Source organism: Equus quagga, chromosome 1 (assembly GCF_021613505.1).
Source record: "Equus quagga isolate Etosha38 chromosome 1, UCLA_HA_Equagga_1.0, whole genome shotgun sequence".
Lineage (NCBI taxonomy): Eukaryota > Metazoa > Chordata > Mammalia > Perissodactyla > Equidae > Equus > Equus quagga.
The window spans coordinates 175119434-175145251 of NC_060267.1; the positions used below are offsets into that span (position 1 = coordinate 175119434).

Here is a 25818-nt window from a genome sequence, read left to right on the forward strand (position 1 = left end):
AAGAATTAAGGTAACAGTTCTCTACCACAGGTAGTACCACTTTTCTAATAAGTATTTGGAAAAATGTGTTGGGCACATTCAGTTACAATAACTGGCACCGGCTACTAGCATTTAGTGTCCAGGAGCCAAGGATGTCAACTGTCCTGTCATATACAAGACAGTCCTATTTAACACATAATTGTCCTGTCCCAAAAACCAACAGTACTCCTTTTGAGAAATACTATGTCATGGTATAATTAAAAATTAATCAGGGGCTGGCCCCGTGGCCAAGTGGTTAAGCTCCTGTGCTCCACGTCGGGGCCCAGGGTTTCGCTGGTTCGGATCCTGGGTTCAGACATGGTACTGCTCATCAGACCAAGCTGAGGTGGCAGCCCACATGCCACAATCAGAAGGACCCACAACTAAACAACATACAACTATATACTGGGGGGATCTGGGGAGAAAAGCAGGAGGAAAAAAAAGAAGATTGGCAACATTTGTTAGCTCAGGTGCCAATCTTTAAAAAAAAAAAAAACAACAAACAAAATCATCACAAATATCCTAGAAATGTAAAATAAAAAGCTGAGAACATTGGGGTAAAGAATGAAGAAAGCTTGAGTAAAAGTTACAGAAGGTATGTAAAGAGAAAGAAAGTACACTGGAGAAGGCATGCAGAGCAACACTGTGCACTAGGAAGGGAAAAGGCTCCCTCAGATCTAGAAAAAGGGAGGGATGAAGGAACCCAAGTTCTTCTATCTCCATTGTCTCCCAGAACAGAGCGCTAGCTTTGTTATCTAATGGACCACTCTCTCGGTTTCCTGACTATGCTTTCTGAATTCTTTCTCCAAAAGAGAACTGATGGCAAGTTTTAGGGACATCTCTGCCTCCCATAAAGTTTCCTCATGGGTATGCTAATACCTAATGCCTTAAATTCATTTCACAAGATATAAATCTTTAGATTTTACCATTAGAGAAAATAAAAGTGTAAGTAGCAATAGCTGGCTGATTGCGAATTAATTTCAGTCAAATTAATTATCCAAACAATCAGTAAGAACAAATGACAGACATCAGGATCTTCCACCCATTTTAACAGGGAAAAATAAAAGGAGGCCAGTGAACATCTTTGGAGAAAAAGGTCCTGAAAAAGGATGCTGTGAAGTTAAATGCAATTTCCCAATTTTCTGTAGGGACTCTTCATCTTTGGCTGAGTAGAGACATATAACCTTTGAAGGAAGGCCATATATCCCTTGTAACTAAAAATGCAGGCTTTGATGAATTACGAAAGGTTTAAAAAACCTAAGGCTATTCCTAGAGGGTATGCTAATCAATGTGCTGCTTATAAGCTTGAACACAATAACCCATAATACCCACTATAGATTAGTAATGGTATTTCAGTGATTTTTCTCCCAAAGATCTGCATGAAGTTTTGAGCACGGATTCCATACTTATTTTTAAATAATACTAGATGCAACTTTGAAAGTTTAGTCAGTATTAAGTAAAATATTTGCAATAAATTCAAAGGAGGTGGCAAAAATATCCTTCTAACATTTTTAAAGTTCACCAGTTCTAAATCAAACAATACGAACCACAGTACTCACATGCTGGTTCTGTATTAGAGCATCAAGATTGGGTTCACATGGAATACTGAAAACCACACGAATCCTACCTTCTGTAATCACATCCCCTGACTCCTGAACCTTGGGGGGAAAAAAATCACAGTATGTTTTAGTCTCTTTCACTACATTTTATTTACTTATTTTTCTACTTCTTTGAACAGTGTTTATTATTTCTGAAATACAGTAAGACAATAAAGTTGGATAGTGGAAATTCTCTTGGAATTTGTAAATGGATATGATTATGCTACAAATTTGAGTCACTGTATCCTTGCTTTAATAGCTATTACCAGTCTTTAAAAAAAAAAGTTTTATTTGCAAATAATTTCAAACTACCAAAAAGTGGCAAAAATAAAAAGTCAAAGAACACTTGAAAAACATTTACTCAGATTCACCCTATGGTTAACATTTTACTCCGTTTGCTTTAACATTTGTGCTCTGTGTGTGTGTATTTACATACAAGTAATTATTTTTCTGAACTTTTTAAGGGTATATTACAGATATCACATCTCTTACCCCTAAATATTTCAGTATATATTTCCTAAGAAGAAGGGCATTTGATTGTATAACCACAGTACAGTTATTAGGTACATAAATTTAAATTGATACTTTTATGTAATCTACTGTCCATATTCCAATTTTGTCAGTTGACCTAAAAATGTCCTTTAGGGAAAACTCTTCTCGCTCACTACAGGATCCAGACTAGGATCAGACACTGCGTTTTTGTTCTGCTTGTCACTAACAAACAGTCTGTGAGGAGACACTTTCTAAGACCATGAAAATATCCTTCTCCTGAACAAAAATTCTCCCTAGATTTATCTTCCAATGATGATTCTTGCTTGATTCAATCTTTATCATAATGGTTGCAAAATGATCATTTTCCAACTCCAGCACTTTCTCCATATTTACGCTTACATGATACTATAAGCAAGAGCCCACCCCTTCCTATTTATTTATTTATATATTATCACTGTGGGATCATGAATTCCTATTTTCCCTCTAATAGTTTATAATTCATTACTGTATTTTGGTACTCAAACTGTCCCAGATTCAACCTGGTTCGTGTGTTTATGTAATATGTTCCCATCATTCTTTTGAGCACTTCTCTGCTTTCTGGCATAATAAGAGGTTCCAGGCTCATCTTGTACCTACCCTGCTCCAGCCCTGTAATCAGCCATTTCTCTGAGAAGCCCTGTTCCTTTCAGTGAGGTATGAAATCAGAGGTCAAGACCTGGGCATTATATGTGTTCACTGCTATCAGGGTGTCTTTGCTTCTTCTCCGTTTGAGCAAATAGAGGTAGAAAACACATGTACGTATAGGCATATATGCATTCATGTGTACACAAATATAAATATGTACACATATACACGTCTATATACATACATATACATGTATTTTAGAAATCATGAGTTCACATGAATACCTCCCATTCTAATCTATCCTCACAGGTTCTTTCTTACATTCTCCCATTCCATATTTGCAAGTACCTATCTCCATGTGAGAAGTGGAGTTCTCCAAAACATCAATACATTTACAAATTCATCAACACTATAATACATCTAAAATAAATTCAGAACTGCTTCATCCATACCACCACAATAAACAAAGTTACTAAAAAAGAGATCAGGACTTGAATTCTAATTTCCCCCACTTCCTGACCCCAACTGCGCAAGACTAAAGATATATAGCCAAATACTGTTCATAAGTTAGATGAATGAATTCTTTATTTTCCCCCTTCAGTATTACATTTTATTTTACACCTAAGTGAAGAGAAGTTAAATAATTGTATCAACTTGAAACCAGAAAGAAATTTAATAACAGTAACAGGAACTAACTTCTCCAGTGCAGCCATAATAGGGGGTTCCCAGCATAAAGACCATACTTCTAGGAGGAAATAAGTCATCCAATGTTCTGATATTGGAGAAACGGGAGTCAAAAGCTCGGATGTCCTATGTAGAATAAAATATAAAAGTAAATCATCACAGTCAAAATTTCTATAGACTGCATATCAAGTTTTTTTTTCTTATGGGAATATAACTATGCTGTCTGCAAATGTCAAATGCAAAGATTTTTCTACCTAACAATACTAGTAGCTAAATTTATTGACTGTGCATATGACACTCTTCTAGGAACAGTCATGGGTCATTTAATACTGGGGATACGTTCTGAGAAATGTGTTGTTAGGTGATCTTGTTGTTGTGCGAACAGCACAGAGTGCACTTACGCAAATCTAGATGGCATAGCCTACTACATACCTAGGCTATATGGTACTAATCTTAGAGGACCACTGTTGTATATGTGGTCTGTCATTATGCAGTGTGTGACTGCACTTCACACATTTATTAGTTCATTTAACCCTGAAGACAACCCTCTGGCAGAGATAATTATTAGCCCCACTTTACAGATGAGGAAACTAAGGCACAGAAAGGGGGTGAATCTTGCCCAAAGTCAAACAGCTAAGAAATCAACTCAGGCAGTCTGTGCTCTTAATTACTATACTATACTGTTTTCCCCAAATTACAGGATCACTGCATGCTTTAAAAAATTTTTGTTCCCTTACCATATCTAAGAATAATAGAATAAAAGCAAATATCTTTTGTATTTACTAATTTATTTAAAGCAAACATTTTTTGGAGAATAAAAATCCAAAATTGCCAGGGTGTAAGTTAATGCTAGGATTTTTCTTTTAGAGATAAAGTTAAAAAAAGAGACAAGTTTCCTAACCATACCCAGAGTGAGTGTTGGAGCATGTAACAATCTTTTTAAAGACTACATTATTTTGCAAATTATATTAAACAATAATCTCCATTATACATTGCTGAATTAGTTTACTGTCTATAGATAAATATTAATATAGTCTTTTCCTTATACAGTGTGCAAAAGCATACATTAAGATAGAATTGAGACCTGAGACTTACCTTGACAATAGTTTGATAAACAAAAGGAAGAACTTGTTTTGACCACTGTTTCTCTAGACGAACTTCACCATTTTGATTTATTTGATATTTACGACCGGTAAGTAACTGAGCATACACAACTGCAGATGTTTCATTTATTATTATTCCTTTTCTTCTCAGATAGCTAAAAGAAAGAATAAAAAAGAAATATAGATATGTATGAGCGTATATATTACAGGATAATCATCATCACCCAAACTACCAACTCATAATCAAATGCTTAAATAAACTTTAAATAAATATGCTAGCAGTTCTCAGTACAAAACTTAAGACTTTCTGCATTAGTTGTTTCACTCTGTGGATATCTCCCCCAATGTCTGTCAGATCAGATGAGAACTCATAGAGCTATGAGAAACTCCTGTGTCTCATACCCACTAGAATGGCTATAACAAAAAAAGTAAAAACAAGTGTTGGAAAGGATGTAGAAAAACTGAAACTCTTGTATATGGCTGGTGGGAATATAAAATGGCACACCCACTGTGGAAAACAGTTTGGGATTTCCTTAAAAAGTTAAACACAGAATTACCATATAGCCCAGCAATTTCACTTCTAGGTATATAACCAAAAGAACTGGAAACAGGCACTCAAACAAATATTTATAGATGAATGCTCATAGCAGCATTACTCACAATAGCAGAAAGGTGGAAACAACACATATGTCCACCAACAGATAAATGGATAAACAAAAGGTGGTATATCCATACAATGGAATATTCTACCATAAAAAGAACAAGTATTGATACATGCTACAATGTGTATGGACTTCAAAAGAATGTTAAATGAAAGAACCAAGACACAAAAGGTCACTTATTATAAGATCCCATTTATATAAAACATCTGGAATAGGTAAATCCACAGAAACAGATAACAGTTAACAGAGGCACTCAGTGGGCCTTTTCAATCTAAAGTAGGGATGGGCAAACTACAGCTGTGGGCCAAATCCTGACTACCTCCTGTTCTTGTAAATAAAATTTTATTGGAACACAGCCATTCATTTATTTACTGTCTGTGGCCGCTTTCATGCTACAACAGTAGAGTTGAGTAATTATGACAAACACTGTAAAGTCTACAAAGCCTAAAATATTTACTTTGTCACCTTTACAGATAAAGTTTGCTGACCTCTGATCTAAAGATACAATCATCCTTCATATTTTCTTATCTCTTTTTCATTTTTTCTTTCTAGAACTCCTATCAGATAGATCATAGAAATTCTGACCATAATCTTTTCATCTCATTTTGCTTTTGTACTATGCGCTGAAGGAATCCCTCAGCTTGATCATTTAGCTCACTGATTGAATTTTCAGTATGTCCATATTACTATTCACACCATCTACTAAGCTCATTATAAAATCATAATTTTAATTTTTGTGTATGTGTCTATAAAGATATTATATATTATATATATATATTTTTCAAAGCAGCTTATACTTTAATGGTGTCGTTCTTGTTGGTAGAGTTGGTCTAAATAAGCCATGTCATTTTAGCCAGAAACAGACGTTTTCCAATAAATTTTTGAAAGTAGAATTCTGGTACCATTTTCTATAACTTCAATGGGATTTTTTTTACTACTTTCACTCAAAAGTTATTTAGCCAGTAATCTTAATATCAATACCTGACAAGGACATCACTAGAAAGGGAAATTATGGGCCAATCTCTCTCATGAAAGGAAATGCAAAAATCCTAAACAAAATTTAACAAATCGAATCCAGTTATACATAAAAAGGATAATACATAGCCAATAGGATAATCATAGCCAAATAGGATTTACTCCAGGAATTCAGAGTAGATTAATATTTGAAATTCAATCAATCTTCACCAGATTAACTGAAAAAAAGAAGCAAAATCATATGAACATTTTGACAGATGCATAAAAAAATCTGATAAAATCAGCATCGATTAATGCTTAATGTAAAAATTCTTAGCCAACTAGGAATAGAAAGAAATTTCCTTAATCTGATAAAGAATATTGATAAAAAGAACTCTACCACAATCATAATATTTAATGGTGAATCATTTAAGGCTTTTCCCTGAAATTGAGAATGACATGACAAATCAATAAGAAAAATTACAAATCACTAAGAAAAAGGTAATCAACTCAGTCAAAAAAAAGGGCAAAACTTTGAACAAGTATTTTACAAAAAAGCATATTCAAATGGCCAAGAAACATGAAGGGATGACTTTATTAATCATCAGGAAAATGCAAATTAAACCAAAATGAAATACCACTATATTAGAATGGCTAAAATGGAAGAGATGACAGTAATAAATATTGATGAAGGTAGAGATAAACAGAAATTCTTATAAACTGCTGGTAGAATATAAATTGATACAATCACTTTGCAAATCTTTTTGGTAGCATCTACTAAAGCTGAGTTTTAAGCATATTCTATGCAGCAGTAATCCCATTCTTAGATATTTACATAACAGAAATGTATACATATGCATTCACAAAAGCCCCAAATGAGAAATAACTCAAACGTCCATCCACAATAGAACGGATAAATAAATTGTGTATTCATACAATGTAATACTATCATTAGCGAAAATGAATGAACTATATGTAACAATATAAATGAATATTGAATCAGTACTGAGCAAAAGAAGCCAGGTTCAAAAAGAATACGTTCTGTCTGAATCAACTCATATAAAGTTCAAAAGCAGCAAAAACTAGTCTGTAGGGTTATAAATCAAAATAATGACCCTTGGGGGAGAGGAGAAGTAGATGGTAATGGCTGGAAGGGGGCATAAAGGGCTTTGTGGGGTTCCAGCAATATTTCTGTTGGTTCTATCTTTTGACCTGTATTCTGGTTATGCATGTGAATATTTATCAAGTCATAAATATACTTATGATTTGTACACATTTTTTCTCCTTATGTATACTTCAATAAAAATTTTATACTAAAAAAATCTCCCAAAATAGTTATTTAGGACTTTAAAATTTCAAGTGGTAAGGAGATTTTATTTATTTTTGCTTTTACTTTATCCTCTCATTGCTTTGGGGTCAGTATTATAGTCTGTATTCTTTCTGTAGTTTTAAAATTTCTTGCATTTTCTGAGTAGCCTACATGAAAGGGTTTATTTTCTATGTGGGGGGCAGAATCTAATCTATAACTATTAAATCAATTGATTATATTGCTTAGATTTCTAAATATGCGTGTTTTTTGATTACTAGATCTGCCAGGGACAAAAAGGTCAGTCTCCCAAAATTATGGTGTTCTGTAATTTGTTTCAGGTTTTCCCGAACTTTGGAAGACACCAATGATTGTAAGATAATATCATTATTTTATATACCACTGAGCAAGAAAAAGAGTCCACCAATTAACTATGACATTTGTAAAACATATTTTAAGTTCAGAGATGATAAGCGCATTTCAGAATCCACCAAATAGAGGTATACGTCAACTTGTTTTCAGGGCATAAATTTTTATGCTTGTTCTATCTACACCGTGAAGTAAAGTTTTCACAAATAGTTATCTTTTTTCCTGTTTACTCTTTTGGCCATCAATTCAATTTTATCTGATTTTTAACACTGCAGTCTCCACTTTGTTTCTATCTACATTTCCCAAGTATATTTGATAAAGTGTTCTTTTTTTAAAAAATTTTTATTGACATTATGATAGTTTACAACCTTGTGACATTTCAGTTGTACATTATTGTTTGTCAGTCATGTTATAGGTGCACCACTTCACCCTTTGTGCCCACCCCTCACCCCCCGTTTCCCCTAGTAGCCACTAATCCGTACTCTTTGTCTACATGTTTAACTTCCACATATGAGTGGAGTCATATAGAGATTGTCTTTCTCTATCTGGCTTATTTCACTTAACATAATACTCTCGAGGTCCATCCATGCTGTTGTGAAGATAAAGTGTTCTTTAAAGAGACAGAACAGAACCAAACATGTCTTTTGAACTGGTTGGAATATAATATAGAATTGGACTTTCTGGGGGCTGTCCCTGTGGCCAAGTGGTTAAAGTTCTGCATGCTCCACTTTGGCAGTCTGGCTTTGTGGGTTGGGATCCTGGGTGCAGACCTACTCCACTCATCAGCCACGCTGTGGAGGCATCTCACATACAAAATAGAAGAAGACTGGCACAGACGTTAGCTCAGGGCTAATCTTCTTCAAGCAAAAAAGAGTAAAATTGGCAACGGATGTTAGCTCAGAGTGGACCTTTCTCACTAAAAACAAACAAACTGGACTTTCTGAAAACTGTGGATGGTGAGGTCTAACTGTACTTTAGACCCCACTAACTTTGGTTTTAGGTGTACTTCTTGTAGTTGTCTACAGTTGGATGATGACATTGGCGATATAATCTGTGCTTCTGTATTTTAATCACAAAGTTATAGCCACTTAGATTTAATGCCACAATTCTTAGTTTAGTCATGTTTCTATCATCTTATTTTAATTCTCTTTTTAGGCTTCCTAAACTATTTTTCTTTTTCTTTTATTTCTTTCTTCTTTTTTTTTTGTGAGGAAGATTGGCTCTGAGCTAACATCTGCTGCCAATATTTCTCTTTTTGCTTGAGGAAGATTGTCACTGAGTTACCATCTGTGCCAATCTTCCTCTATTTTGTATGTGAGATGCCACCACAGCATGGCTTGATGAGCTGTGTGTAGGTCTGTGCCCGGGATCTGAACTCACGAACCCCAGGTGACCAAAGTGGAGCATGCAAACTTAACCACTATGCCCCTGGGCCAACCTTTTATTTTGCTTTTCTATTTTCTAGCTTCTGTCTTTCATTTGATTTTTCTTGCCAGTCATTTGCAAGTTAGAAATCTTGCTTTACAATTTTGAATAATAGTTACTTTTGAATTAAATTTAAAAAAATAGGGCTGGCCCCGTGGCCGAGTGGTTAAGTTTGCGTGCTCCGCGGCAGGCGGCCCAGTGTTTCGTTGGTTCGAATCCTGGGCGCAGACATGGCACTGTTCATCAAACCATGCTGAGGCAGCATCCCACATGCCACAACTAGAAGGACCCACAATGAAGAATAAACAACTATGTACCGGGGGGCTTTGGGGAGAAAAAGGAAAAAAATAAAATCTTAAAAAAAAAAAAAACCTTCATATTCTCTGATTTTCTAAATGAGAAACAAAACTGTCTTTTAACTTTCTCTTATGTAAAATGAGAGTTAGTACTTGAAAATTAATCCTATATTTTAATGGTTTCAGTGTTTATCACCAATCCTTTAATAACCACATTTTTAATGTTGATTCATTCTTGCTTGTTTGAGGTACAGGGTTTTGGAGTTCTCCTCCAAATCATCCTCTAAGTGCAATATCTTCTCCATAATGTGCCATAAAGTATTGCCTTGCTCTCTTCTTCCAATCTTCTCTTATTCTTCAATTCCTAAACCTTTTCACTCTATTATATCCTCAGTATCCACCTCCTTAAACTGAAAATACCACCACTTCCCTGTGTAGCCCTCTCAAGTGGTAGCTGTTTGTTTTCATATTGCGTTCTTCAGGGCAGTAGTGGCGCCCTGAAGAGTATGCCAGTGTTATCCTTACAACACACTGTGGCATCCAAATCCCTAACAGTAAACTCCCCTACTCTTTCCCATTCTACCTTTATGTCTACTATCATCTAGAATGACTTCAATCTTTACATATACCATCTACCAAGACTACACACTTCCTTATCTCCAATAACCTTTTCTTCTATTCCATTTCAGCTCTATTCCCACAGCCATGCCTTGGGTCTTCATGTCACCCATAATGGTTTCACTTCCAAAATCACTAATTCAAACATCTTATTGTCTAAAAACTCCTTCATCCAACTTGTCGGTTCAATCCCTTCATCTATGACCCTTATTCAATTTAATTTGAGATCTCTAGACCACTGACCCTTCTATTTTCTCTCAAACTATTAACCCTCTACTTTCTTCACTTCTCTTTCTATCCCACTTAGATTCCTTTGTCCATCATTTCAGTAACATTCCTGCCAGAATTCTAAACTTCCTTGCTTCTTTGTCTTTTCATTGTACCCATCTGGCAAAATCCAGTGCTTGTTAAATCTATCTATCTGCTTTTTATAGGCCCGATCAGCTATATGATCAGTGACCGATCAGGTGAGCTCTACTATCAAAAGACAGAGCAGACTGGTACATCATAAATTCATGACCTTCAACTTCAAAAAGGGCCCTTAATACTGCCTATAATTCTACCATGTTTTTCTGATCAATTGATAATCTTCCATTTTCCCCAAGGACTATTTTTAAACTTCCTCCACTCTACTCAAACTTAAGACAAATCTCCCTTTCCCTCTCACCATCCTCAATAGCTAAACTCAATATCTACTTTACAAAGAAAACAGAAGCCATCAGATGAGAGCTCCTCATCTTCCCCCATGCCAAACGCACAAACCAACCTACAGTTGTATCCCATCCTGTTAAAATACAGGAGCTATCCTTCATCCCCTTGAGAATCCATCTCATTCCATCTTCAAATGTATTGTTTCTCTCTCTTAAATATTGCATTTCTCTTCTCATTTGTTTCTGCACATGATCAATCTCTCTGAATAAATCAAAAACCAACTCCACTCAATTCTATATCCTTCTTCAGCTCTCTCTTAATGGTCATTTTCATCAGAAAGGAAATCTGTTCCACAGGGATACAGAAATTGATCAGATATATCATATGTGCTTAGTTGGAGGGTTTCTAAAAATAAAATCAAATAATTTGATACTCATGGGAATATTTCATGTGTTATGTACATGGAAAAATGATATACTGAATATAGGAGAACATGCCTTGGTTAGTAAGATACATGGAGATATAATTGAGATAAGTAACAGGTTTTATGTACATTCTTGCTATAGAAGTCTTAGAGCTAAAAATGGTCTGCACAAGCATTACTCTTACTCATTAGAGCCATGGGATCCTTCTAACAGGTTCTACATTCTTGCTGTAGAAGTGTTAGAGCTAAGAAGTGTCTGCATAAACATTTCTCCTACTTGTTAGAGCCATAGGAGCCTTACCTCATGCTACTGACACAGTGTGCAAAATTACAAATAAGTAAACCCTTAGGGGCAGGGCAACAGTGGTCTTGTGAATTTTGCCTTGGAAGACACCTTATGGAAGAGCTTGGGAGGTGTGGGAGGAGGGAGCAAAATGTAAGCTTTGAGGGAGGAATATGGTGGTAAAGAAAATCAGTCTAAGAGAATGGTGACCAGAATAAATAAACCTAAGTGCTCATGAATCCACACAGCCTTGTCTACCCTACTTGACTGACAAGGTTTTAAACAAGAGATCCAGAACTGGCAGGCACTAGAAATCATTCTCTTGTGTGAACCAATATACACTGTTACCAAGTCCAGCAGTCTGTTGCCTTGATTATTCTCTCTGCTCTTTGCTGCCACTAGAGAAGATCAAGCCCATCCAGATGGGAAAGAAAAGGTGGGAAAAGGAGGCAAGAGCTTTTGGTCTTCACAGCTAAACTTTTTGAAGTTGTCAATTCCTACTGTCTCCACTTCTGTTACTCTCAATCACTCCTCCAAGCACACTAGTCTGGCTTTCAGGCCCATTGCTCAATCAAAGTAGCTCTTGCTTAACCTCTTCACAACATTTGATGTGACTTATTCTTTTATTCTTGAAACACTCTTTTTCTTTGATTTACATGCTGTAACACTCTCCTAGCTGTTCTCCTATCTCTCAAGTTACCTCCTTCCTTTGCCTTTGTGGCCTCATCTTCCTCAAAAGGGTTCCTTCTTGTTTCCAACATTCCAGATGCCTTGGCCATTATCATTAGCATACACATGCTGCTTTTCCTCCAGCCACAGGGACTGCATGTAACTATTCTCTCATCCTGAAACATGCTTTCTTTTCACTCTTTGCCTAACCCCTACTCCATATTGATACCCGTTTATCAACATTTGCTTAGGAAAGTTTTCTGTGACTAAGGCAAATTCCTCCCTAGATAAGTCAAACCTCTCTATTATATGGTCTCAGAGCACTATGCCTTTAGAACAATTATCATATTTGCAGTTTGTTCAAAAACTCACACAAGACATTAACGTCTATCTCCCATCTAACAGCCATAAGTTTCATGAGTGTTGGGACTGTGTGTTTTTATTCACTATGGTATCTACAGTGCCAACTACTGTACGTAGCAGGTATCAATAATTGTTGAATATATGAACAAATGACTAAACTCTTGTAGTATTTTGAACAAGTTTTTTTCAACCAAAACAGTCTTCACTAAAACAATCTCCATTCATTCAAACAAACAAATATTTACTGAACGCCCAGACACAAGCCAAGGAATGAGAACAGAATGGTGACAAAAACAGATGTGTTCCCTACCATTATGGAGCACGCTATCTAGGGAAAAGGTCATTAAAGTAATCACACAAATTTATGATGACGATTTTATTTATGTGCTATAAAAGAAAATTCAGAATGATGCGAGCCATGACGGGCGTATATACTGTCGGGAGCAAAAATGCGTTCCACCTCTACCTCTACCTCCCGAAAGCTAGGATTATTTCCTTTTTTTTTTAAGATTTTATTTTTTTCCTTTTTCTCCTCAAAGCCCCCCGGTACATAGTACATGTTCTTCGTTGTGGGTCCTTCTAGTTGTGGCATGTGGGACGCTGCCTCAGCGTGGCTTGATGAGCAGTGCCATGTCTGCGCCCAGGATTCGAACCAACGAAACACTGGGCTGCCTGCAGTGGAGTGCGCGAACTTAACCACTCGGCCATGGGGCCAGCCCCTGTTTATTTCCTTTTTTATGCTGGGTGTTTTTTTATGGTCTTTTACATTTTCCCTGTTTACTTATCTTTGACTAAGGATATTATGGCCTGGAATTAGCTCCAAAATTATAGAAGAGGCATCTCCTTGAATTCCCCAAAGTTTACCAATCGATACTATTATAATAGTTTAAACAGGAGGGCTGATGGATAAACATTTATAACACCATTTCATGTGCCATTGTCAGTCTCTTTATTCTGTTTTGGTTTAGGGAAATCTAGTGTTTGGATGAAGAAAGAGAGGTATGTTAGGGTCGGATCATGGGACTGAAAGCACTGTGGTGACCATGAAAACAAGCATTCTAAGCGGGGCGAGCTTCTTAGCATCTAATTGGTACGGACCTTGCATTTCTGAATTCAGGGGCACATGCAGCTTGGGTATAGGAAGGGTAGAGGAGTGGGGAGAGGGTAAGGAACAAAGGAGAGCCTTCCTATTTTCATTACTTACATGTGGCCAAGAGATTCAATGGCCTTATAGGGGTAAAAACACCTCTCAAATTCAGGCAACCTATTAACTGTGATTCCTGATATTAAGTCATCACGTGTTTTCTTTCTTTTTTTTAGTATATCATGAAATATTTTAGTGACAAACTGGGCAAGGCTATAGACGCCGCTAACCATATATTATTTTAAACTAGAACTTATTACTTGCTTTAGAATATAAAATGAAGATGTAGTCAGTATTCAGAGTGATCACCTTGTTAAGCAGAAAATAAATTAGAGGACAAGTACATCAGATCACATTCTAGTTCCATGATATTAAATGCTTTTTAGGACACTCACAATTCTGAAATTCCTTGTACTTCTTTTGTCCAGTTAGATTGTTCTTTGTCTCCAAGATGGACTACTTTAGATGGCGGGGCAGTTCTGCCCAAATAAAGCTTCTGTGTTCCTGGAGGTTCTTCCAAGTAAAACCTTAAAAGTGAAAATAAAGTAAAAATTATATTACCCCCAAATTTGCGGTTTAACATCGAATTTTCAACGTGAAAAGCTTTCTACATGGTATAATAGCAAAAAAAAAAAAAAAAAAGCCTCCTTTTTTAAAACTGTACTATAAATTCCAGAACAAGGACTTGCAAAAAAATTTCAATCAAAATTTAAAAACAAATTACTATTCTTTCTCTTTTAAAATAGTAAATACAAAATATAAATTTTTACAGAATTAAAAAATATTCTCAAATTCAATAAAGTATTTTTGCTAAAATAGTTTAACTTGATTCTGACCAAGACACTATACCCAATTTCCAGCTTACAGAATATGCATGTGGGATGGAGGACCAATTTAAATGACACTAAGAGGTAAAAACCAGGTAAATCAAGAATTCTACAATAAAACTGGCCTGGACTCTTCAAGAAAAAAAGTAGGGAAGTAAGTTCAGCCAGGACCTAGGATATAAAATACAGATAGAGAAATCAATTGTATTTCTATATTCTAGTTGGGGAAACAGAAATTTAAAACATAATACCATCTAAAGTTGCTCTAAAAACAATTAAATACCATGGTATAAATACATGTATTGGATCTGTATGCTGAAAAAACAAAACTGTTGAAAGAATAAAAGATTAAAATAAATGGGGAGATAAATGGAGATCTATTTGGATCAGAAGACTCAATACAGTAAAGATGTTAAATCTCAAATTAATCTATAGGTTTAATACAGTTCCTATCAAAATCTGTCCAAGATCTTTCTAGATACAGAACAATTTATTTTAAAATTTATACGGAAAGGAAAAGGACTAAAAATAGCTACAACAATTCTGAAAAATAAAAATAAGGTGGAAGGAATCACTCTACATAAGGTTAAGACTTACTGTATAGCTACAGTAACAGGGTAGTGTGGTATTGGCATAAAAATAAACATACAGATAAATGGAACAGAATGGAGAACCCAGAAGTAGACCTATACAAATATGCCCAACTGATTTTTGACAAAGCTGTAAAAACAATCTCATGGAGGAAGGATAGTCTTTTCAACAAATGGTGCTGGAGCAACTGAATATTCATAGGCAAATGTATGAAACTTGACCTAAAACTCCTAGGTTATACAAAAATTAATTCGAAATGGATCATGTAAAAGGAAGAGGTAAAACTATAAAACTTTTTTTTGTGAGGAAGATTAGCCCTGAGCTAACATCTGCCGCCAATCCTCCTCTTTTTGCTGAGGAAGACTGGCCCTGAGCTAACACCCGTGCCCATCTTCCTCTACTTTCTGTGTGGGACGCCTGCCACAGTATGGCTTGCCAAGTGGTACCACGTCCGCACCTGGGATCTGAAACAGCGAACCCTGGGCCACCAAGAGGAACGTGTACACTTTAACTGCTGTGCCACTGGGCCGGTCCCAAAACTATAAAACTTTTTGAAGAAAATATAGGAGAAAATCTTTGGGACCTAGGGCTAGGTGAAGAGCTCTTTAAACAAAAGTATGATCCATAAAAGAAAAACTGATAAACTGGACTGCATCAAAGAGTCAGGGGAACGGAATTCCGATGACTAAAAAAGAACTCTCAAGATTTCATACAGAAAAGCAGATACCTCCAAAGAAAAGAAATTCATACTCGTATTAACTTCTCATCAACAAAATTACATGACAGAGCACAGCTGAGATATCTGTACAGAGATCTGAGGAAAAAGGATTAGGCCTCTAAAATTCTAAACCTCTGTATGAGGAAAACAGAAAGATTTTTTGGACATGTAATAACTCAGAAAACATAACATCTTCTCATTTTCTCTGGAAAAAAATTACTTTAGAAAGTTCCAGACACATAAAAAAAAAAGAAATCAGACCAATTTTACATGAAATAAAGATAAAAGATGACAAAGAATAACTTGTCTAAATAATCATTGATAAAATGATTGTGAACTTGAATAAAAAGTGAAGAAATTATTTTTAAAATAGAAGATATACGTTTTAAAAAATTAATATACTATTTAAATGAAACCTGGGAGGGACATGGTAAAGATAAGGATATATATGATATTCATTCTTGTCAGAAAGAGAAATATATTTGCTAAGTGATATAACGATAACTGCTAGAAAAGAATTAGGATGTACAACTTTCAAGCTATTAAAATGAAAAGGCAGTAAAGCAAAAAATTATATATGTATCTAAAATATCTCAAGGGATGGACGTAAATGTCAACAGTGGTTGAACTTCAAGTGGTGTGATTAGAGGACTTTGATTTTCATTATGAATATTATTACAATAATCATATCAGTTAAAATAAAAAACCATCAAGTAGCAAAGCAAACATAAATTTAAAAAATTGTGAATGAAATTTAACTTACTTAGTGTCTCCATCTGATACACCAACAACTCTAGCTTCTTCAAGATGAGGCCAGTTAACAAAGACAGACTTTCCAAGCACTGAGGAAGCTACATTTTCTATACTCTTAAAGTAAAAACAGAGAAGTTCATTCATGTTTCAGGTCCAAGAGAAAATTTTACAGAGGCAGAATTAAATAATTAAAAACTGGTTTGTGTTTATAATTATGTATTTAAAAATGTACCAAAACCTCACCTTAACAATTAGAACATGTAAAACACCATTTGCTCACTCAAGCCAAATACTTCCTAGGGGACCTGCCCGCCCCTACTCTACTCCAACTGAAGTGCTCCACCCACTTGATTCAGTTAGTTTTCTTAATTTCTCTTCTCTAAGTTGTACCTTTATTGCTAACTACTCCTTCTCTTTCTAGTATATTTTCCAGGATTTCTGTTCTTTTAGAGTTTTCATTTTTTTCCCTTTTCTTTTAAAAATATTTTTCTTGGGGTATTTTTCCTACTTGTCTTTCTTCCCCTTTTAATTTAGCATGAATCTGTGAAAGTTTATGTCAAATTTACCTTCTCTTCTGCCAATTCCTTCTTATTAGAGAGGCACTATGACCAAGTTAAAGTACTTTTCAGCAAATTACACTAGGAAGCTTGCCTCCTTCTCATTTTCTCAATATTTCACGGTTATTAGTAAAGGGTGGCCCACTGATTTTAATCCTGAATGAAATTACTTGGTGAGAAAATAGGTTTCAGTAAAATCAAACAGAAGAGCACTGACCTAAAATGTATTATTGTCCATCATAATAGCCAACATTTGTAGAAATAATGTTCAGCAGGAATCCTAAGTTCTTAGTTCTGCTGCTGACTAATTGAGTAAATGTCCCTTTTCCAACCTCCATTTAAGTTTTTTAATTTGTAAAATTAATGAGTTGGATTAGTCACTTTAAAAATTCTATCCAGTCATAAAATTCTACGATTCTGTTATTCTCATGGTGATGTTGCTTATTTTTCTCATGGAAACTGAGAAAAATGAAAAGAATGGCAGAAATGTCTGGAGAGGGCTATTATTCATTGTTTCATATCAAACAGTCAGTATAAAACAGAATCTAAGAAATCTGATTTCATTTCAGTTTGTGGTTGGTATAATGCAATAAGAACACTAGACAAAGTCAGGAGACATGGGTCCAAATTTCGGTTATACTTCTTTCAGCTACAGAATCTTAGGCAAATCATTTAATCCCACTGAGTCCGTTTTCTTTTATGAGAAGGAATGAAATCTACACCAAAATGTTTGAGGATAAAATAAAATACAGTAGTCTCCCCTTATCCATGGTTTCACGTTCCAAGGTTTCAGTTACATGTGGTCAACTGCCATCCAAAAATATTAAATGGAAAATTGCAGGAATAAAAAATTCCTAAGTTTTAAATTGCATGCCATTCTGAGTAGCCTGATGAAATCTCATGCCATCCTGCTGCCTCCTATCTGAGACGTGAATCATCCCTTTGTCCAGAGTATCCATGCTATACACGCTACGCACCCGGTAGTCACTTAGTAGCTGTCTCAGTTATCTATCGCGGTATGTTCCAGTAACCCTTATTTTACTTGATAACGGCCACAGAGCACAAGAGTAGTGATGCTGGTAATTTGTATATGCTACAGAGAAGCTGTAAGGTGCTTCCTTTAAGTGAAAAGGTGAGAGTTCTTGACTTAATAAGAAAAAAATCATATGCTGAGGTTGCTAAGATTTATGGTAAGAATGAATCTTCTATCCATGAAATTGCGAAGAAGGAAAAAGAAATTCGTGATAGAAGTTTTGCTGTCACACCTGAAATACATATGTATAGGAAAAAACAGTATATATAGGGTTCATTACTATTCTCAGTTTCAGGCATCCACTGGGTGTCTTGGAACATCTACCCTGCAGATAAGGGGGGCCTACTGTAATATACACAAAAGCTTTTGTAAACTAAAAAGTGCTGTAAAAATATTCTGTATGATATAACATCTAAAGCAAAAATTCTAGTTTTAAAAGGGGGAGTGGTGTCAACATCATGGCAGAGTGAGGTCTCACCATAAACTCTCCCCTCTAAGATATAACAAAAAGGACAACTGTATTCCAAAAGAGGATATCCACACAACACAAAAGACATCTGAGAGACCCACACAGCCACATGTCAGAAGGGGGAGGGGCTGGAGTACCCCTCACCCCCCAAGGAAGTAGAAAGGGGTAAGAGAATGCTTCTCAGCCTCCCCGAAGGACAGCAACCCAGGGACTGCACGCAGCCTCTGGGAGGAAAGCAGGGAGGGAGTGGTGGCCCTCTGCGGGAACAATATGGATCTCCGAGGTCCCTCAGAGCCCAAGGGAAAGCCCCCCACAGAAGTGACTATTATGGGGGTATCTTCATCAAGCCAACACCCCAGAAGAACAGACAGCGAGGGCAGAATGAAAAGCCCCCAAGACAGCACAGGAGAAAGAATTGGCCCTCTGCCACGATCAGCACCCCAGCCCAGAACCTGGGAGCTGTCCTGCAGATCGCAGAGGGCTCGGAATACACAGGTCTTGACCCCCACCCAGTGGCGAAGATGGAAGTAGCGATCAAATACTACCACAATCAGGAAGCAGAAATCCACACCGTCTAGCAGCATGAAAAAATATATTAAATCTCCAGACCAGAAGGAAAATGACAAATACCTAGAGATCAATCCTGAAGAGCCAGAAACCTATAACCTAAATGACAGAGAATTCAAAATAGCTATCATTAAAAAACTCAATGAGTTAAAAGAGAATGCAGACAAACAATTCAATGAGTTCAGAAGCTACTTTACAAAAGAGATTGAAACTATAAAGAACCAGTCAGAAATATCGGAGATGAAAAACACAACGGCTGAGATAAAGCAGAATATGGATTCCCTGAATAGCAGAGCTGATATTGTGGAGCAATGAATCAGCAATATTGAGGACAGAAATATAGAAATGCTTCAGATGGAGGAGGAGAGAGAATTAAGACTAAAAAGAAACGAAGAAATTCTGAGAAATATCCGATTCAACTAGGCAATGCAACATAAGGATTACAGGTATCCCAGAGGCAGAAGAGAAGGAAAATGGAGCAGAAAGTTTGTTCAAAGAAATAATAGTGGGGAACTTTCAAAACCTGGGGAAGGAGATGGAAAACCACGTGGAAGAGGCCACCAGATCTCCTAACTTGTCAGTGTACTACTACAAGGCATGCGGTAGTGAAGCTGGCAAAAGTCAATGACAAAGCAAAAATACTAAGGGCAGCAATGTAGAAGAAAATAACTTACAAAAGAACCTTTATCAGGCTGTCAGTGGCTTTCTCAACAGAAACCTTACAGGGTAGGAAAGAGTGGAATGATATATTCAAATCTTTGAAAGACAAAAACTTTCAGACAAGAATACTCTATCCTGTGAAAATATCCTTCAGATGTGATGGAGAAATAAAAACTTCCCCAGATAAACAAAAGCTAAGGGAGTTCACAATCACAAGACCCTCCCCTACAAGAAATCCTCAAGAAGGCCCTCATATCTGAAAAAAACCAGAAGAAAGGGGTTACAAAGACCTGAATAAGGAAATAAATAGGTACACAAAGTCAGATAATTGTAGCTACCCATCAGAACAGGTTAGGAAATACTCAAGTAAAACATTAAAGATAAAGGGAAGAAAAACACCAAAAACAAAGATAATCTCATTTTAACCACAAATTCACAACACAAGATGGAATAAGATGTGACAAAAACAACTTAGGAGGGGAAGAGGAAAGGGACTGAATTGGCTCAGTCTAAGGAAATAAGAGGTCATCAGAAAATGGACTACCTTGTCTATGAAATTTTGCATCCAAATCTCATGGTAATCACTAAAGAAAAAAGTAGAACAGAGACAGAAATAATAAGGAGAAAACTAAGAAATCCAGCATAAAAAACTACCTAACCGGGGCCAGCCCGGTGGCACAGCAGTTAAGTGTGCACGTTTTGCTTCGGTGGCCTGGTGTTTGCTGGTTCGGATCCCGGGTATGGACATGGCACCGCTTGGCATGCCATGCTGTGGTAGGCGTCTCACATATAAAGTGGAGGAAGATGGGCACAGATGTTAGCTCAGAGCCAGTCTTCCTCAGCAAAAAGAGGAGGATTGGCAGCAGTTAGCTCAGGGCTAATCTTCCTCAAAAAATAAAAACCAAAAACTACCTAACCAAATTAGCAGTCCAAAACATATGGGACAAGAGACAAAAGAAATGCAGGAGGACTGCAAAATGAGCAATAAAATGGCAGCATTCAGCCCTCATATATCCATAATCACTTTAAATGTAAATGGATTAAATTCTCCCATCAAAAGATACAGAGTGGTGAGATGGATTAAAGAACAAGACCCAACAACATGCTGAAACACATCTCAGCTCCAATGACAAACACAGGCTCAAATTGAAGGGATGAAAGATGATACTCCAAGCTAATGGCAAACACAAGAAAGCAGGTGTTGCCATACTTATATCAGACAAAGTAGACTTCAACATAAGCCAGGTAAAGAGAGACAAGGAGGGGCAGTACATAATGATCAAAGGGACACTCCAGCAAGAAGACATAACACTTATAAATATCTATTCACCCAACACAGGAGCACCAACGTACATAAAGCAACTATTAGCAAACCTAAAAGGAGACATAAACAACAACACAATAATAGTAAAGGACCTCACCTCAACACTCCACTTGCATTAATGGATAGATCATCCAGACAGAAAGTCAAGAAAGAAACAGTGGAATTAAATGAAAAACTAGACCAGATGGACCTAATATATAGAGAACACTCCATCTAAAATCAGCAGAATACACATTTTTCTCAAATGTGCATGGAATATTCTCAAGGATACACTGTATCTTGGGGAACAAGGCAAGTCTCAATAAATTTAAGAAGACTGAGAAAATAACAAACATCTTTTCCAACCATAATGCTATGAACTAGAAACTAACTACAAAAAAAAAGCTGAGAAAGGAATAAAGATATGGAGACTAACCAACATGCTACTGAAGAACTAATGGACAATGAAGAAAATTAAGGAAGAAATTAAAAATATCTGGAGACAAATGAAAACGAAAGCATACCATACCAACTCACATAGGATGAAGCAAAAGAGGTACTAAGAGGGAAATTCACTGCAATACAGGCTCACCTTAACAAAGGAGAAAAATTCCAAAAAAGCAATCTCAAACTATAGCTAACTGAATTAGAAAAAGAAGAACAAACAAAGCCCAAAGTCAGCAGAAGGAGGGAAATAATAAAAATCAGAGCAGAAATAAATGCAATTGAAACAAAAAAGGCAGTAGAAAGGATCAATGAAACAAAGAGCTGGTTCTTTGACAAGATAAACAAAATTGACAACCCCCTAACCAGACTTACAAAGAGAAAAAGAGAGAAAGCTCAAATAAAATCAGAAATGAAAGAGGAGAAATTACAACGGATACCACAGAAATACAAATGATTATAAGAGAATACTATGAAAAGCTATATGCCAATTAATTGGACAATCTAGAAGAAGCGGACAAATTCTTAGACTCTTACAATCTCCCAAAGCTGAATCAAGAAGAAATAGATAATCTGAACAGACTAATCACAAGTAAAGAGATTGAAAGAGTAATCAAAAACATCCCCCAAAATAAAAGTCCAGGACCAGATGGCTTTCTTGGTGAATTATACCAAACATTCAAAGAGGATTCATCCTTCTCGACCTATTCCAAAAAATTAGGGAAGATGGAACACTTCCTAACACATTCTATGAGGCCAACATCACCCTGATACCAAAGCCTGACAAGGACAACACAAAAAGGGAAAACTACAGGCCAATATTGCTAATGAATGTTGATGCAAAAATCCTCAACAAAATATTGGCAACTCGAATGCAGCAATACATCAAAAACATCATACACCACATTAACAAAATGAGGAATAAAAACCACATGATCATCTCAATAGATGCAGAGAAAGCATTTGACAAGATCCAACAGCTATTTATGATACAAACTCTTAACAAAATGAGTATAAAAAGAAATTACCTCAACATAATAAAGGCCTTATATGACAAAACTATGGCCAACATCATAGTCAGCAGTGAAAAACTGAAAGCCAGGGGCTGATCCCGTGGCCAAGTGGTTAAGTTCGCACGCTCCGCTGCAGGCGGCTCAGTGTTTCGTTGGTTCGAATCCTGGGCGCAGACATGGCACTGCTCATCAAACCATGCTGAGGCAGCGTCCCACATGCCACAACTAGAAGGACCCACAACGAAGAATATACAACTACGTACTGGGAGGCTTTGGCGAGAAAAAGGAAAAAAATAAAATCTTAAAAAAAAAACCCCAAAAACAAAACTGAAAGCCAATCCTCTGAAAACAGGAACAAGACAAGGGTGCCCACTCTCACCACTCTTATTCAACATACTACTGGAGGTTTTGGCCAGAGAAATTAAGCAAGAAAGAGGAGTAAAAGGAATCCAAATAGGAAATGAAGAAGTGAAACTCTTGCTGTTTGCAGACAACATGATTTTATATATAGAAAACCCTAAAGAACCCACTGGAAAACTATTAGAAATAATCAACAACTACAGTAAGGTTGCAGGGTACAAAATCAACTTAGAAAAACCAGTTGCATTTCTATACTCTAATAATGAACTAACAGAAAGAGAACTCAAGAACACAATCCTATTCACAATCCCAAGAAAAAGACAAAATATCTAGGAATAAATTTAGCCAAGGAGGTGAAAGACCTTATTAAAAGAAATTGATGATGACATAAAGAAATGGAAAGATATTCCATGCACATGGATTGGAAGACTCAACATAGTTAAAATGTCCATAGTACCTAAAGCAATCTACAGATTCAATGCAATCCCAATCAGAATCCCAATGACATTCTTCATGGAAATAGAAAAAAGAATGCTAAAATTCATATGGGGCAACAAAAGATCCCAAGTAGCTAAAGCAATCCTGAGAAAAAAGAACAAAGCTGAGGCATCACAATCCCTGACTTAAAATGTACTACAAAGCTACAGTAATCAAAACAGCATGGTACTGGTACAAAATCAGACACATAAATCAATGGAACACAACTGAAAGCCCAGAAATAAAACCACACATCTATAGATAGCTAATCTTCTATAAAGGTGCTAAGAATATACTATGGAGAAAAGATAGTCTCTTCAATAAATGCTGTTTGGAAAACTGGACAAACACATGCAAAAGAATGACAGTAGACCATTATCTTACACCATACACAAAAATAAACTCAAAATGGATCAATGACTCAAAGGTAACATCTGAAACCATAAAACTTCTGGTAGAAAATATAGGTAGTACACACTTTGACATCGATCTTAAACAGATCTTTTCAAATATCATGTCTTCTCGGACAAGGGAAAGAAAAGAAAAAAAAATAAGTGGGACTTTATCAGACTAAAGACCTTCTGCAAGGCAAAGGAAGTCAGGATCAAAACGAAAGGACAACCCACCAATCAGGAGAAAATATTTGCAAATCATATATCCTACAAGGGGTTAATCTCCATAATATATAAAGAACTCACACAACTGAACAACAAGGAAACAAACAACCTGATCAAAAAATGGGCAGAAGATATGAACAGACATTTTCCCAAAGAAGATACACAGATAAGTCAATGAACACATGAAAAGATGTTCAACATCACTAATCATCAGGGAACTGCAAATCAGAACTACACTAAGATATCACCTTACACCCATTAAAATGGATATAATCACCAAGACAAAAAATAACAAATGTTGGAGAGGATGTGGAAAAAAGGGAACCCTCACACATTACTAGCGGGAATGCAAACTGGTGCAGCCACTATGGGAAAGAGTATGGAGATTTCTCAAAAAAGTAAAAACAGGGGCCGGCCCTGTAGCTGAGTAGTTAAGTTCATGCACTCCACTTCGGTGGTCCAGGGTTTCAACAGTTTGGATCCTGGGCGTGGACATGGCACTGGTCATCAGGCCACGATGAGGCAGCGTCCCACACAGCACAACCAGAGGCACTCACAACTAGAATATACAAGTATTTACTAGGGGCCTTTGGGAAGGAAAAAAAAAAAAAAAGAAGAAGATTGGCAACAGCTGTTAGCTCAAGTGCCACTCTTCAAAAAAAAAAAAGTAAAAACAGGAATACCACATGACCCAGCTATTCCATTACTGTGTATCTTACTGTGTATCTATCCAAAGAACTTGAAATCAACAATTCAAAGCGACTTACACACTCCTATGTTCACTGCAGCAGTATTCACTATAGCCAAGATGCGGAAGCAACCCAAGTGCCCAGTGACCAATGACTGGATAAAGAAGATCTCGTGTGTACATACACACCCACACACACACACACACACACACACACAATGGAATACTACTCAGCCATAAAAAAAGACAAAATTCCCATTTGCAACAACATGGATGGACCCAGAGGATATTATGCTAAGCAAAATAAGCCAGACAGAGAAAGACAAAGACCATATGACTTCATTCATATATGGAAGATAAATACACAAAGAAAACAGTTCAGTGGTTACTGAGGGAAGGGGACTGGGGGGTGGGCACAGGGGCTAAAGGGGAGCACTTACATGGTGACAGACAAGTAATAACGTACAATTGAAATTTCAGAATGTTGTAAACTATTATGAACTCAATAAAAAAATTCTAGTTTTAAAAGCAAACATCAGTATTACTATTGGTTGTATTGGTTACTATTGGTATAACAACAATTTTGTTGTAGAAACTGAAGTTTAAATACAAATTTTCATTCACTTTTTTTTCTGTTTATTATGCTTAATCATTATTATCAAATCCTCTTCTTACAATTAGAGATGACTATTTTGGACTTTTTTAGGACAAGTCTTTATTTTATTTATTATATTTAGACATTTCTTATCATAAACATACAAAAGAATGACTATTCTGATAAGTAAAACAAGTTTCAACATTAGAACCAGGCTCCCTTAATTATCCTTTTCCCTTCTATACATCTATTTCTTTTCTTTTTTTTTCTTTTGAGGAAGATTAGTCCTGAGCTAACATCTGCGGCCAATCCTCCTCTTTTTGCTGAGGAAGACTTGCCCTGAGGTAACATCCGTACCCATCTTCCTCTACTTTATATGTGGGATGCCTACCACAGCATGGCGTGCCAAGCAGTGCCATGTCCGCACCCGGGCCACTGAAGCGGAATGTACACACTTACCCAC

General features: G+C 36.4%; 1 protein-coding gene across 1 annotated transcript in view; it reads right to left on the reverse strand.

Annotated features, from left to right (window-relative positions):
* XRN1 (5'-3' exoribonuclease 1) overlaps positions 1-25818 on the reverse strand; it is a 113494-nt gene that overhangs the window by 44130 nt on the left and 43546 nt on the right. The window contains 7 exon segments of the mRNA XM_046681041.1: positions 201-204; positions 1332-1382; positions 1574-1676; positions 3429-3542; positions 4512-4674; positions 14079-14210; positions 16583-16686. Coding sequence (XP_046536997.1) covers positions 201-204; positions 1332-1382; positions 1574-1676; positions 3429-3542; positions 4512-4674; positions 14079-14210; positions 16583-16686 — 671 coding nt within the window.